The sequence below is a fragment of the Leuciscus leuciscus genome (genome assembly GCF_965113295.1).
Source record: "Leuciscus leuciscus genome assembly, chromosome: 25".
Taxonomy (NCBI): Eukaryota; Metazoa; Chordata; class Actinopteri; order Cypriniformes; family Leuciscidae; genus Leuciscus; species Leuciscus leuciscus.
This window is the reverse complement of record NC_138724.1, coordinates 5,548,669-5,563,977: the sequence shown is the minus strand read 5'-3', so window position 1 is coordinate 5,563,977 and position 15,309 is coordinate 5,548,669. Positions and strand designations below refer to the sequence as shown.

Genomic DNA, 15,309 nt, shown 5'->3' with positions numbered 1-15,309 from the left:
AACTGCAATAGGTTATGATTGCCCTTATTTAATTAAGAGGTTAGAGTAACAAGACACAATAGAGCTGATGAATTCAGGATCAAAATTAATCTTTGCAATGCTCACTTGGAGTGCATAATGACTTTATTAATAGCCAGAAACATTTTATTCATTAATTTATTGAAACACTTCATTATTATTATTATTATTATTATATAAATGTATTATATTATCAAAAAACATTTAGCATTGTCAGGCTTTTTATTTGTGCTTGGTTGATAAAACAACAAGCTGTAAACGTTTGGGTTTTTGACCTGCCACAAGATGGCACTGTTTTCAACATTCCTGATGCTTCGAATCTTTTCCTGAAACAATCAGAGAACAGCTCATGCATTTTACGTTTTTCAGAATTTACGCAATGTTATTCAAATTGAAAACCCCCATTCTAAAACCCCATAAAAACAAACAACCCTGTAATGTAATGGGGTGAATGCAAAGAAACACACAACAAGATATTCGAACAAACAGTCTTTAATAATATGTAAAGTACTTAGGAACATTTAGAAATATAAAACAATCAGAACTTAAGAAAACAAAACCAAAATAAAAGTCAAAAACACATTTTAAGCCTCAGTGTTTTCAACTTCTAGGGATTCTGCGGCTTCTGTGGCCTCAATAAGGTCCAGGGATTCTGCGGCCTCGATAAGGTCAAGGGATTCTGCATCCTCTGCTGTATCCAGGGATTTTGCGGCCTCAGTTGTATCCACAGCCTCAAGTTTCAGCACACGGTGATGAATGTGCTGAACTTTTAATGTAATTGGCAGCTGCTGTACCAAGTCATTTATATTGCCATGGTAAAAATGGCTTGGTACAGCATAGTCTTCAAGTTCACTGTCCAACAGGATGAGCATATCATTATCCTCGGACACGCCAATAATTGTCAGCACTGCTTCAAGGATCTCGCGCTCTACGATCTGGTGAAAAATAAATAAAAAACATCCACACTTAGGGTTAAGGTTAGTGTTACAGTTAGATTATTATAAACAGTAAAAATGTATTGATTACGATTCACAATATTTTAATGCTTGCAGTTTAATTATTTGTTTTTATTTTTTATTAATGGCTGTTTAATTGTCTTTGATAACCTTTGAAATTTATATTTGTTTACCTTGACAGTCGTATAGTTGGAGGAGTCAAATTTGCCTCCTCCATTGGGCCGAATGTTTGCCCTTAGGTGGCTGACCTCCACCTTATCCCCGACGTACAGGTCCATCAACGCCTCTTCTCTCCATAAAGTCACCTCCAGAAGTTTTATTCCAGATCTCAAAGAAAGGTCCAGGAGGGGATACTGGGCCCGAGTCATCCTGGCCACTTGCACCTGGAAAATAACAGCCCAGTGTCACAGATGAGTGTTTCTCAGTCCTGGTCCAGGTATCCCCAACACTGAATATTTTCTATGTATTCCCAATCAAGGTTAATTCACCTAAATGTGTATCTCAAATAAAAGTGTTAGGGTACTATAGGACTTTGATTGAGAAACACAATTATAATAGCTTACATTTACCTAGGTTAAGTAAACCAGGATAATGTACTAGATATTCAATTGTGCTTTTAAATTCACTCACTTTCTCAATGGTTCCCTGCAGACTCAGGTATCCAGTGCTTGAGAAGACTTCCTGTTCTTCCCCGGTTACAAATGGGGAAGGAGGACAGAGGACCTCTTTTGCAGCTCTCTCTGCCTCCTCGGTTATGGCCAGTGGGGAGGTTTTAAATTTTCTGCTTGACCGGTTTAAGAAAATACACTGCCGGCCATATTGTTTAGAGAGGGTGTAATTTTTGATTATGTATGATCCACCCTCTTCAAACTCCGGGTCACTTCCATTTTTTATTGAGGTGTACCATGTCTGTCCATCAGTTAGGGCGGACAGTGTGGTCACCTTGTATTCTCCAACATCAATTATGTTGTTGTTGGAGGTGAAATTTAAAGCCTTTTGGCTCCTGCGGCTACCCACACATTTGACTTTTAGCGGTGCTTGCTGACTGTAGGGGGTTGCCATCCTAAGAATAATACAAAAAAAAAGGGTAAGGTTATAACTTTCATAATGTTTTCAATGACTTTCTAACACATGAAAATATCATGATACATGACCTGTTTTTTTTTTTTAATATTTCACAGGAATTTATTTATTTATTCATGTTGTTTTATTTATAGTTTAGTTTAGATTTATTTATTGAAAGTCAATGATAAAATTTCTAATGAAGTAAAGTTTTACCTCAGAAAATAAACTCAACCTTAGCCATAACCCTATAGACGGGCCCTTTTCCAATTAATATTTACATCACAAGAAATGTTAATCAACTTCCAATTCATAAATTAATCGTGTCAATACATTTCTTGTGAGGTAAAAAATTACCTCAGGACAGGACTTCTCTCTTTTTTTACTTAATATTTCACAGGAATTTATTTATTTATTCATGTAGTTGATTTATATATTAAAAGTCATTGATACAATTTCTAATGAGGTAAAGTTTTACCTCAGAAAATGAAATTTCCTGTCAGCTAATGGAAAGGGCTTTTTTCTGACTTTTTTATTATTTGTATTTATTAATTTCTTTGTAAATTAACATTTCTAAATACACAGTGTTTCAGATACATCAATACATGTTATATCTTCTGTCTCACCTTTAACTCCAGCAGGGGAACAATAGCGCCGACTCTGGGAAGCGTTGGAGAACTGCTGCGCACTGAAGAAGACTGGCTGTGCACGTCTTTTAAGCGGGACTCCTGCTGCGCGCACCCTTTGTGTGTGTGTGTGTGCGCGCGCGCGCGTTCGCGTGTGCGTGTTAATATCTTTAACAGATAAGGAATTTTATTTATATTATTTGTGATATGATATTCTTTGTGATTTTATGATATTATTAGCATTTCCTGCGCTGTCTGTGTGTGCGCGTTTTGATAAATATTTGATCCTGTAGTTATTTTTATTTATTGTATTAAATATTGTTAACTTGTAATGGATATTTTTAACTTGAAATTAATTTTATTTAAAACAAAAAGGCCTTGCACAGCTTTTGTGAGCACGCTTTTGATTAATATTTTTAACTTTTAATTAATTTTATTGTAATGAATATTTTTAACTGGATTAATTCTTATTTATTCAAATGAATTTTTTTTAACTTGTAATGAATTTTATTTAAAATAAATCCCTATTAAATCTATTTTGCCTGCAATTGTTTTAAATTAATTAGGGTTTTAAACCGATCTACACGGATTTCCTTTTACCCTTTATGCTGACTTCTAACTTGTCTAGTTGATGCCCAATGTATTAATTAAACATTTCCGTTTTTATCACGGACGAGCCCACATTTGTTTGTGGCTGTGCGCAGCTTTTAACGGACTCTGGGTGCGCGCATCTCCTGCGCAGTCTGTGTGGGCGGGCGCGTTGTGATAAATATTTTTAACTTGTTATTTTTATTTATTGTAATAAATGTTTTTTAAATGGTAATGACTTTTGAATGTATTTTTACTAATTAAACTTGATTATAAGGGTATTAGTTTTTAGTATTCAAACGAATATAACGGCTGGCCAATTAGACTGTGGAATGCTGCATAACTAATCATTCTGGATTTTTCTATGCCTGCTGTTTTGCGTCGGGTGAGTAAGAAAATCTGTCTGAGGTAATTAAAATGTGTGTTGGTCAACGAGTTGAATGCAGTTAAACTTATTTGATTATGAATGTTTATAATAGCTGAAACATGAACAATAATTTCCATTAAGCATTACAATAATAACGTGTCTCGTGAGGAGATTGTGCTAACGGTTTCAGGCCCGGCTGCAGGATGAAATGACTGAGGGGACATGTGAAATTGTTAAGGGTTAGGCATAACTTTATACCATCAATGATCAATACACACTGATAACTCGCTTAATAAAAAGATAAGCCAGCGTCATTTATTATGCATATATCAACCCTTTTTCACGCTTAATTGTAATATTCTATTTTAGATCGTTCCCCCTTAATGTTTCCATGGCGACGCGTCATATTTGTCACGTGACACACCGCAGCCACTGTATGACAGATGTGTCGCTTTTATTTTCTTTTTTTCTTCAAAATATTCACAAACTTGCTTACCTTGTCATCAACTATCTGATCTTCCGATTCTCAAAAAATGTGTAAGTGAGTGTGTTTGGTCTTTTAAAAACTTGTATATAAAAAAGAAAAACATATCTTGATCTATAACGTGAGATGGGCGCCACCATGTTTCTTTGCACCGCAGTTCAGAGAATCCTGTCAAATGTACTTATTCATGTGATTCAGATTAGTCAATGATATTTTTAAGACTTTACAGTTATTCTGTACATGTCCATCCATGCAGGCATGTGCAATATTTTACTTGTATAATAGTTAATCATATGTGATTTCTTATTTTTCTCCCTTTTTCTTTTATGTGAACACGTTTGTAAAAATCTTGCCAGTTCATTGCATGCATCCATTGCGGTAAGTAATCTTTTTAACTGACTGTCACATTCTCAGTATTTGCATTTACAATAGACAATGGAATAGCAATCTACATCAGCATATTTCACAACATGTAATAACCTCTTTTATTAAGCACTTAACACTTAAGATTTGAATAACATTTTTGGAATCAAGATTACTCATTTCATTTACCCATTAGGTTTCGTATCTCCTCCACTGCCTCGTAGCCACTGCCAACTGCCATCAGCACCTTCATTTCAAGGTAATCCACTAGTATTTGAGTGACAGCTTGACAGATTCTCAGTATTTGCATTTATCATGGAAAAAACGACCTTTTGTATAACAGCATTGTATTAAATTGTGTAACAGCAGAATGGATTGCAGACATTAACATCATAGACATAAATTGTAATGTTTATATTACATTCACCTTTATTGCCATCTAGGAACCTTTGTGGTAAATAAATATAACACCAATAAAATTCAGATTAGAAAAAAATAAGAGTAACCATAAAACAGAAAAACCAAAAACAGAGACTTGAAAGCGGACAGAGAAGGGGCCGTTCTAATCGCTTAGAGGCAGGCTGTTCCAGAGTCGTGGCCCTAAATTCATGGTCCTTTAAAGTCTATTCTCTGAGAATAGGATAGAAATTTGTTCAAATTTACGACACTTATGAAGAAGTTTGGCCGCAGCGTTTCAGACTAGCTGAAGACAAGCAATTTGAGACTTGGATACACAGCAAAATAATGAATTGCATTAATCTAGCCGAGACGTAACAAACGCATGAACAGCCATTTCTATTCTCTATCACAAGCTGTTTATTTTCATTTTTCCATAGGGTTGAGGCTGCTTTGGCTGTCTATGCAAGTAACACACACAACATATTAATCATTAGTTATGTCTTTATATTGATTAATACACAATTCTACATGTCCTGTAGGGTCCACATAGACATTGCTGTTTTAGTCTTTACTGTATACAGTATATAACATTGTGATATTTTACACATTTAGCCATTGGTAGAAATTAGAGTAAAGGTAAATATATTTGTTTGTTGGACATGTAAATATGCTGAGTAAAAACAAGGTTTTGTAGCTTAAAATGAACAGCTTGATTTGTGTGAGATGTGTCTCTTTTTCTCTCTCCCTGCAGTAGATTGGACATCTCTATTCCCATCAACAGTATGTAAGAACTGTTTTTAAATGTGATGGCGTATTATCATAAGCCCCAAAAATGTGTTGAAAATATATTGATTACTGCATTCTGTATTTATTTATTACATTGTCCCACCTCTATACAGTAAGTAATCATTTTAGAAATAATTTTTGTTTTACTATTATTATTATATTTGCCCAATTAACTGTTAAGTGAAGTTTTAATTAAGTGCATTTTGTATTAAGGTTTTCTGTAAAGAATGTAATTAACTTGTTTTTTTCTCTGTGTGTGTGTGTGTGTGTGTGTGTGCGTGTGCGTGTGTGTCGTTTAATGTCCTGTCCTATCCTATACCTTTATGTCCTTTTTTCACTCAAACTTTTATCTCGCTTAAACCTCTACCTCTCGCCCATTCTGTTCTTTCTCTTCAAAACAAAAATTGACTGGCTGCTACCCCAAAACGCTGCTGCATTGCTTGCTGCTTCGCTTGCTCGCACCCCAAACGCAATCTCAAAAATGCAAAAACCAAAACGCATAAACCCAAACTGCACATGCAAGCTTGCTAACGCATCTTTAAAAATTAAAAGCCAGAACCACAACAAGTTTTCCCCCCAAAACGCTTTGAAAACCAAAAACACTTTGAAAACCAAAACCTATGAAAACTCTGACAACTTGACTAAAAAACGCTTGACTTGACTGTAAAAAGCTGGGACTGTGAAAAACTTGAACCCAGGTGAGAAAAAATCAACTGCAGATTCAGGAAAAAGTGGAATATCAACTCTTTTAAAGTACACACTTTTTTGATTAACCTAACTTCAAATCAATTAATTAACTGTTGTTATATATCGACTGTTGTATACTGTTACTAATATATATATTTCTGTATATCTGATTGCATAAAAGGCATTATCTTTTGTGTTCGTTTTCTCAAGTAACAGTAAATATCAATATTTGTACCCATTACTCAAACATATTTGCTTGATTGCCAGTGCTCAAACATCACCATGCCAAGAAGAGGAAAGAGGAGTGAATCTCAGAAACAGCGCAGAAACCTAAAAGCTTCATGTGGCACCAATAGCAGTACTTCTGGAGCAGGTATGGTTGGTGAAAACATGTATGTTCTGTCTGTTACAGCATCTCACTGTCAAAGCGATTCTAGGTACAAGATTTACTCCAGAAGTCGTCAGTGTACATGCAATGCCTTAATGTTCCTAGCTGTCCATAATGAACGTAATGAGCTACTAGGTTTCGATTTAGACCGCATTTTACAGAAAGGTGATGCCCTTTACACTAGTGTCAAAAAAACACTGCGGAGCAAAGGACAATTTGTGGCAAATTTTTTTAACTTTGATGAGCTGCCAAGCACAGTTAAGACCAACTCTGCCTGCTACAACATCCTGAAACATCCTCAGAGAGTTGGATTCCTAAAAGATTCACCTGTCCTAGGCGAGTATGAAAACCTAGAGAATACTCTGCAATGTCTCAGAGCTGATGTGAGTGACGCGTTGCTGATGTGTGGATGCTCGTGTATCGCCGTATTCAGAGATCGCTCAGGGAGGTTTGGTTATTTTGACTCTCACTGCAGATCAGCATATGGAATGCCTGAAGATGAAAGCACTGGTACAGCCGTGATGTTGACCTTCTTCCGTTTAGAGGACATGATTGAGAGGTTGCTGCTATTGTTTCAAGGGTGTTTTGATTTGAGAGACCAGCAACAGTTTGATCTGCTGCCTGTATCGTTCATTAACCGAATAACTGAAAGAAGTGTACGTCCTGAAGTCTCCCCGAACTGCTGTGAGCTTGAACGTGATGTACAACCATCTGTCTCTTTTGAGAACGAAGCTCTGTCAAACAAAGAACAATGCAGGTCTGCTGATGTCTCACAACTGGATGTTCAAGTCCAAGATGTGCAACCATCCACCTCTTTTGAAAACGAAGCTCTGTCAAACAAAGAACAATGCAGGTCTGCTGATGTCTCACAACTGGATGTTCAAGTCCAAGATGTGCAACCTTCCACCTCTTTTGAGAACGAAGCTCTGTCAAATAAAGAACAATGCAGGTCTACTGATGTCTCACAACTGTATGTTCAAGTCCAAGATCCATTTCAACAACTATCTGAGACTACCGTTAACAGTGACGCATCAACTGATGAACAAGTCCACTTGACTAATCAGTATAAAATCAAAGTTATAACTTCCGTCTCTCAGGATAGCGACAGATATAAAAATGTGTCATTCAGTAAAACATTTCCTGATATGCTTTCACCGAGTGCATCTATGCCGATAGCATTGTCAGCTCCAAATCAACAATGTTCAAAATCAACTGACTTAAATAAGCAATTGAAAAAACTGAGCAAGACTCAAAGGCGAAAGGCTTACAGTTCAAAATGGCACAAAGAAATGAGTTCCATCAAAAAACAGACTAAACGCAAAATCCATAATTATAAAACATATAAGGAAATTAATAAACAAGCCATGAAAAACAAATATTGTAATAATGCAATTTACAGAGAACACCACAAACAAGCCATGAAAAACAATTATAAACATATTAATGAATACAGAGAGAGAAAAAAGAGTACTGTAACCAGCAATTACAAGAATGACAAACAGTTCAGGGAGAGACAAAAGAACTATATAATTAGAAACTACAGGAATGATGAAACATTCAGGGAGAGACAAAAGAACTATATAATTAGAAACTACAGGAATGATGAAAAATTCAGGGAGAGACAAAAGAGCTATATAATTAGAAACTACAGGAATGATGAACAATTCAGGGAGAGACAAAAGAGCTATATAATTAGAAACTACAGGAATGACGCACAGTTCAGAGAGAGACAAAATAACTATACAATTAGAAACTACAGGAACGATGAACAATTCAGGGAGAGACAAAAGAGCTATATAATTAGAAACTACAGGAATGATGAAAAATTCAGGGAGAGACAAAAGAGCTATATAATTAGAAACTACAGGAATGATGAAAAATTCAGGGAGAGACAAAAGACCTATATAATAAGAAATTATAGGAATAATCCTAAGTACAAGGAACAGCATATGCAATATATTGTTGATAGATATTTAAAGGATCCTATTTTTAGGCAAAGGCAAATAGACCATTATGCAAACCGATGCAAAAATGATCCTAACTTCTATGAACAAAGGAAAAACATCTTTAAACAACGTTATCACTGTGATGCACATTTTAGGGCTCGTCAGAAAGAATACAATTTATTCAAATCTAAAAACAAAATATCTGCACTCAAGGTACTTCACACAGTACGCTGTGCACAAGACATACGGCTCAAATACAAAAACATGAATCTGATGCGCCAGCAGAGAGACACGTTACAAAATAACCAGCCTGACGCAGTACAAGATCCGACTGTGTTAAGAGCCTTAAATGTTTTCAGAGATGTTATAAAACAGGGGCCAACTTATGTCTGCACATGCTGTGCCAGAGCACTCTTCTCAAATCAAGTCAAGTCATGTGATCGTGAGCGCTATCAGAAGAATCCGACAGTTGCTTCAGTTTGCTTGACTGGAAACTATGTTCACGTCTGCTCTGACTGCTCAGATCAATGTGCCTTGGAGAACAGGAAAACAGAGTGGATCTGTCACTGCTGCCATAATACACTAATGAGAGGTCTGATTCCAGACATTGCTTTAGCTAATAAACTTCAGTTCGCTCCCATTCCTTCAGAACTCTGCGATTTGAATGTTCTTGAAAGACACGTTATTGCAAAGTACATTCCTTTTGCTAAGATTGTTACACTACCGAAAGGCCAGCAAAGAGCTATTAAAGGCGCCGTGATTTCTGTTGCATCTGAAGTAGAAACAACAGTGAATTCTTTACCCAGACCAAGAAGTGAATCACAACTGCTTACAGTGAAACTCAAAAGACGTCTGTGTTACCAAGGTCACTATCAGTTTCAGACTTTGAACATGCAAAAGGTTTTGTCTGCTTTAAGAAAGCTAAAAGATATCCATTCAGAATATAAAGATATCGTCATTAATGCAGAACTCTCTGAAGAAGAAATGTTTAATGAGCATGAAGAGTGTGCAAATGATATCAATGCTTCTGAAGAAGAAATGTTTAATGAGCATGAAGAGTGTGCAAATGACATCAATGCTTCTGAAGAAGAAATGTTTAATGAGCATGAAGAGTGTGCAAATGACATCAATGCTTCTGAAGAAGAAATGTTTAATGAGCATGAAGAGTGTGCAAATGACATCAATGCTCCCGATGAGGAAATGGATATTGAGAACAGTAGACAAAGTGAGAACACTGAAGAACAGAGCAATGAGAATGAACACGATGCAAATGATGACACTACTGCAGAAGAGCAATCGAGAGGCCTTGCCTTGGATACATGTCTTCAGCCCCCAGATCTCGGCCAGCAGCTGTTGTCTTATAATGATGGAATATTTTGCATTGCCCCAGCAGAGAGAAACACTCCTGTAAACACTTTCAAAATTCCTAAACTTGAGTCTATGGCGTTTCCAGTGCAGTTTCCTGATGGCAAGAACACCTTTGATGAGCCTGGTAGAGAAAAACATGTTTCCCCCAGCAGATACTTTAACTCTAGACTATTCTCTATTGACAATCGTTGTGCGAAGGACACCAACTATATCTTCTTTGCGCAGTTCGTGACTGAAATGAACATGGCCACATCTAGTATGTCTATCCAGCTGAGGAAAGCAAAACCCATGACCCGTGATGGACGCAGAATAAACTGTTCAATGCTGCAGGACAAACAGGAGTTAGAAAAGCTTGTAATAAATAAGGAAGCTACACGATTCATGCAACCATTAAGAGGGACTCCAGCATACTGGGAGAAATCTCTCCGTGATCTGTTTGCTATGCTGAGACAGCTGGGCACTCCTACATTTTTCTGTACGTTTAGTGCTGCTGAGATGAGATGGCCTGATGTGATTACTGCTATTAAAGCACAACAAGGTGAAACCGTGAACTTTGCTGAATTAGACTGGTCCGAAAAATGTGAAATCCTCAGAAGTAACGCTGTGACAGCGATGAGAATGTTTGAAAAACGTGTTGAAGCCTTGATGAGAGATTTGATAAATTCCCCTGCTCGACCTATCGGTGAGGTAATTGACTTTTTTTACAGAGTAGAGTTCCAGCTGCGTGGCTCTCCACACATTCACTGCTTATTTTGGGTGAAAGATGCTCCAGAGTTTGAAAAAGATCAAGATCAGGATGTGTGTGATTTCATTGATAAATACATATCGTGCAAATTACCAGACCCAGACAAAGACCCAGAACTACATAAAATTGTAAGTGAAGTACAGATGCACAGTCGTAACCACTCAAAATCCTGTAGAAAGAACAAGAAGCACTGCCGGTTTGGATTTCCTAAACCACCCATTAACAGAACAATGATATCACGCCCCAGACCTCCTCCTGCAGATCAGTCTGATGAAGGGAATGAATCAGAGGAAAGAAATTATGCCAGTTTCGCAAAAGAACAGCTACAGAATGTGTGGGATCTACTGAATGACTCGACTCAGAGTTTTGATAGCATTACACAGCTACTTCATAAAGTAAACATGACTTATGAAGAGTATGAGAAACATATTGATACTATTTCTACATCAAGTTCAATATTCATGGAGAGACGACCACAGGACTGCTGGGTGAATGGCTATAATCCAATGCTGTTAAGAGCCTGGGATGCAAACATGGACATACAGTTCATTCTGAACCCCTACAGCTGTATCATGTATATTGTCTCGTACATTTCAAAAGCTGAGCATGAGATGAGTGATTATCTTAAAAAAGTGATAAAAGACTCAAGCCATGATGACCTGTCTGAACGTGAGTGCATGAAGCAGATCATGAATGCCTATGCAAAGAACAGAGAAGTCAGTGCTCAGGAGGCAGTCGCTCGCACATGCAGTCTGAAATTAAAATCATCATCACGTGCTGTCATATTCATACCTACTGATGACAATGCTGTAAAGATGAGTTTACCAATGAGGTGCTTGGAGAGCATGGATGATGACATAGAGAACGTGTGGATGACAGGATTGCCAGAAAAGTACAAGGCCAGACCAAATAGACCTGAATTTGAGAACATGTGCATGGCTGAATTTGCAAGTGAATATCGCATTGTTTATGCAGGAAAAACAAAAGGTAAAAATGTCTTGCCACTTCAAAAAAACTTGGGACACATACAGAAAAGAACAAGAGGAAAACCTGCTGTCATCAGATTTGCTCGTTTTTCACAGCAGAAAACCCCAGAAAAATTCTATGGAACTTTTCTAAAGCTATACTTGCCATATCGCTCAGATGAGCAACTGAAGTCCACAAGATTTCAGACATATGAATCATTTTATGCATTTGCTTCTGTAAAACTGCCAGGAACTGATGAACTGCAGCGTGTGTACAATATTGTAAACGAAAACCGTGAGAAATATGAAAAACATAATGAGGCTATTGAACAGGCAATTGAGGATTTTGAACAGAATGGTCCAGTTGAAGATGCATGGACTACATTGGCTCCAGCAAATGAACTGATCCGTTTGGAGAGCATATCGGAACGTGAACCCACTGATCCTAATGATGTGAACGAGCAGGAGGATATTCCTGAATACACAGCATCTACCTCTGTCAGTAACACAGCTATGCCACTCGTGGAAGCTACCCAACAAAATCATGCACAGATTCGCAAAATGTACCAGAGCTTGAATCAAACACAAGCTTCCATATTTTATGCAGTCCGAGACTGGTGCAAAAGATGTGTCTCTGGTGAAAACCCACAACAATTTCTGTATTTCTTGAATGGTGGAGCAGGAGTTGGTAAATCACACGTTATCAAATCTATTTATGCAGAAGCAACCAAGATTTTGCGCAGGCTTCCATGCATACAAGAGCATACTGACATTTCCAAGCCAACCGTTCTTTTAGCAGCATTCACAGGAACTGCAGCATTTAACATCTCAGGTAAAACACTGCACTGTCTTCTGAAACTCCCAAGAAACTTGAAGCCTCCATACCAAGGCCTGGGAAACAGCTTGGATGAAATCAGGGCAGACCTTTCTAATACACACATTTTAATTATCGATGAAATATCAATGGTGTCAAAACAGTTGTTTGCCTATGTGAACTGGAGACTGCAACAGATTAAGGGAAACAAGAAACCTTTTGGTGGCTTATCTGTATTAGCTGTGGGAGATTATTATCAATTACCACCTGTGGGAAGAGCAAAACCACTCTGTGTGTATGAGGACCATGTGCTGGACTTCTGGACAGATCATTTTCAAATGATAACTATGACACAGATCATGAGACAGAGAGATGATCTTGCATATGCTGAGCTGCTCAACAGACTGAGAGTAAAAAAGAAGCACGAGAAGCTGACGGATGCAGACAGGTGCATGTTAGAAACTGTCATAAGATCCTCCCCTGAAGAGTGTCCAGCTGATGCACTGCACATCTATGCAACCAATAAAGAGGTAGACAATCACAACAGTGAAGCAATTTCCTCCCGCTTTTCAAATGTCATTACCATAAATGCACATGATTACAAAAAAGATCCCAGAACAGGAGAAATGAAAAGGCAAGCGGCACCATTTAAAGGAGACAATCGTGACCTTATTGACACGCTACAGATTGCTATTGGTGCACGAGTGATGCTAACCAGAAATATTGATGTGGACGATGGATTGGTTAATGGCACTTTTGCCAAGGTGGCAACAACAACCCATACCCGAGATGGATATGTGCAATTAATTGGTCTTCATTTAGATAATGTGACTGCTGGACAAAAACATCGCAACAAAGCACCTGATGGAGATGACAGCATTGTCTATATTGAGAGGTCAGAGGAACCACTGAAAAGAAAAGGAACAATTCGAAGACAATTTCCCATGAAGCTTGCTTTTGCATGCACTATCCATAAAGTGCAAGGAATGACGACTGATCGCGCTGTTGTATCTCTGAAGCACATATTTGAATCAGGCATGGCATACGTTGCACTCAGCAGAACGACATCCCTCAGTGGACTGCACATTACTGACTTTGAAGAAAAGAAAATCTTCTGTGATCCAAAAATAAGTGCCTCCTTGGAGAACATGCCAAAAGCAGATTTTCACAGTATCCAGCCCATCCTAAATATTGTACAGGATTCCAACCTGAATTCAGCTCTTAAAATCATTCATCATAACACAGAGGGGCTGGAGTGTCACATGGATGATTTAAAATGCCACCATGAGCTTCTCTTGGCTGATGTTTTGTGCCTCACTGAAACACACCTGTCAGGCTCCGCTGTTCCTGCACATCTACATCTGGATGGATACACCATGTACAAACGCAACAGGCATGCATCCTACACAAACTATGCACATTTGGCAAACAAGAATGGTGGTGGAGTGGCCATTTATGTGAAGAACAGCTTTAAAGTTTGTCCTCTGATGTACATACAGAATGTTACTGACTTGGAATATTTGGTTTTGAAGATAGAAGCCCCCAAACAAGCACTTCTTGCAGTGATCTACAGACCACCAAGTTATAATTTGGCAGAGTTTTTGGCACATCTGAACGCACTCTTGACATCTCTGGAGATAATCGATTTCAGGCCTCTTATCGTCTGTGGCGACTTCAATGAAGATCAGCTTTCTCATTGCAACAAACCTATTCTCAATTTGTTTGAAGATAAAGGATACACACAGCTAATCAGCACCGGGACGACAGAAAAAAATACTCTTCTAGATCCTATCTTCATAAGTGGCGCACACTCAAACATCAGAGCAGGAGTTCTACAGACATATTACAGCTATCATGATCCTGTGTATTGTGTTTTTGAATAGATACATCAAATATATCAAAATCTGAGTCACACATTTAACACTCCTTTAAGATAAGATCATGATTTTAAGAAAAAATAATGCTAAAACAAATAAATATATACCACACAACGGTTCACATTGTCTACTTCTTGTGTGCATGTGTGTGTGAATGTGTTACATATAGACTATTTGTTTGTTTGTTTGTTAGATAAGGAATGGATGGAGAGTGAATGTCCTTTCCAAGGATCGCCACCTTGACGTGGTGGAAAGGCTTGTGTGTTCCAGTGATCTTAAGAGTGAGTAATTCTGGAGTTTTTTACTCCGGTTTGACTTGCTTAAGAGTGAGGTTCCAGACTAAGTGCGATCCAAATGGTCATTGACTAAATAAAAGAATTTGTGAAGCATAATTACTTGATTTTTGTCTTTCTTGATCCATACACACACCACACACACACACACGTCTGGTTTACTATCTTTTTGGGGGGCTCTCCATAGACGTTATGGTTTTTATACTGTACAAACTGTATATTCTATCTCCTTACACTAACCCTACCCCTAAACCTACCCATCACAGAAAACTTTCTGCATTTTTACATTTCCCAAAAAAACTAATTCTGTATGATTTATAAGCTTGTTTACCCATGGGGACCTCAGTTTAGGTCCCCACTGTGACACGAGTCCCCATGAGTCTGTGTGCATTCAGGTTGAAGTCCCCACCGGGATAGAAAAACATGAACACACACACACACACACACACACACACACACACACACACACACACACACACACACACACACACACACGGAAGTGCTGTTTGCTAGCATGAGTCAAAAGAGCCAAACCTCATCTCTATACGATGTTCTGATACAGAGATATAGGTCTTGC

The 15,309-nt window shown here is 37.9% G+C and overlaps 2 protein-coding genes across 2 annotated transcripts; one reads left to right on the top strand and one right to left on the bottom strand.

Moving 5' to 3' along the window:
* Positions 1 to 494: 494 nt before the first annotated feature.
* Positions 495 to 2,772, bottom strand: LOC309490775 (uncharacterized protein). The gene is made up of 4 exons (XM_082160043.1): positions 2,663 to 2,772; positions 1,605 to 2,037; positions 1,148 to 1,357; positions 495 to 953 (listed from the first exon to the last, which is right to left on the bottom strand). The coding sequence occupies exons 2-4, from the start codon at positions 2,034 to 2,036 to the stop codon at positions 603 to 605; spliced, it is 993 nt and encodes a 330-aa protein (XP_082016169.1). The 5' UTR covers position 2,037; positions 2,663 to 2,772; the 3' UTR covers positions 495 to 602.
* A 1,236-nt stretch (positions 2,773 to 4,008) lies between these two features.
* Positions 4,009 to 14,445, top strand: LOC309490773 (uncharacterized protein; the record flags this gene model as incomplete). The annotated part of the gene is made up of 4 exons (XM_082160041.1): positions 4,009 to 4,154; positions 4,458 to 4,479; positions 4,661 to 4,723; positions 6,604 to 14,445. 4 exons carry the CDS (start codon positions 4,009 to 4,011, stop codon positions 14,443 to 14,445), a joined length of 8,073 nt encoding a protein of 2,690 aa, XP_082016167.1.
* Between the last annotated feature and the right edge of the window lie 864 nt (positions 14,446 to 15,309).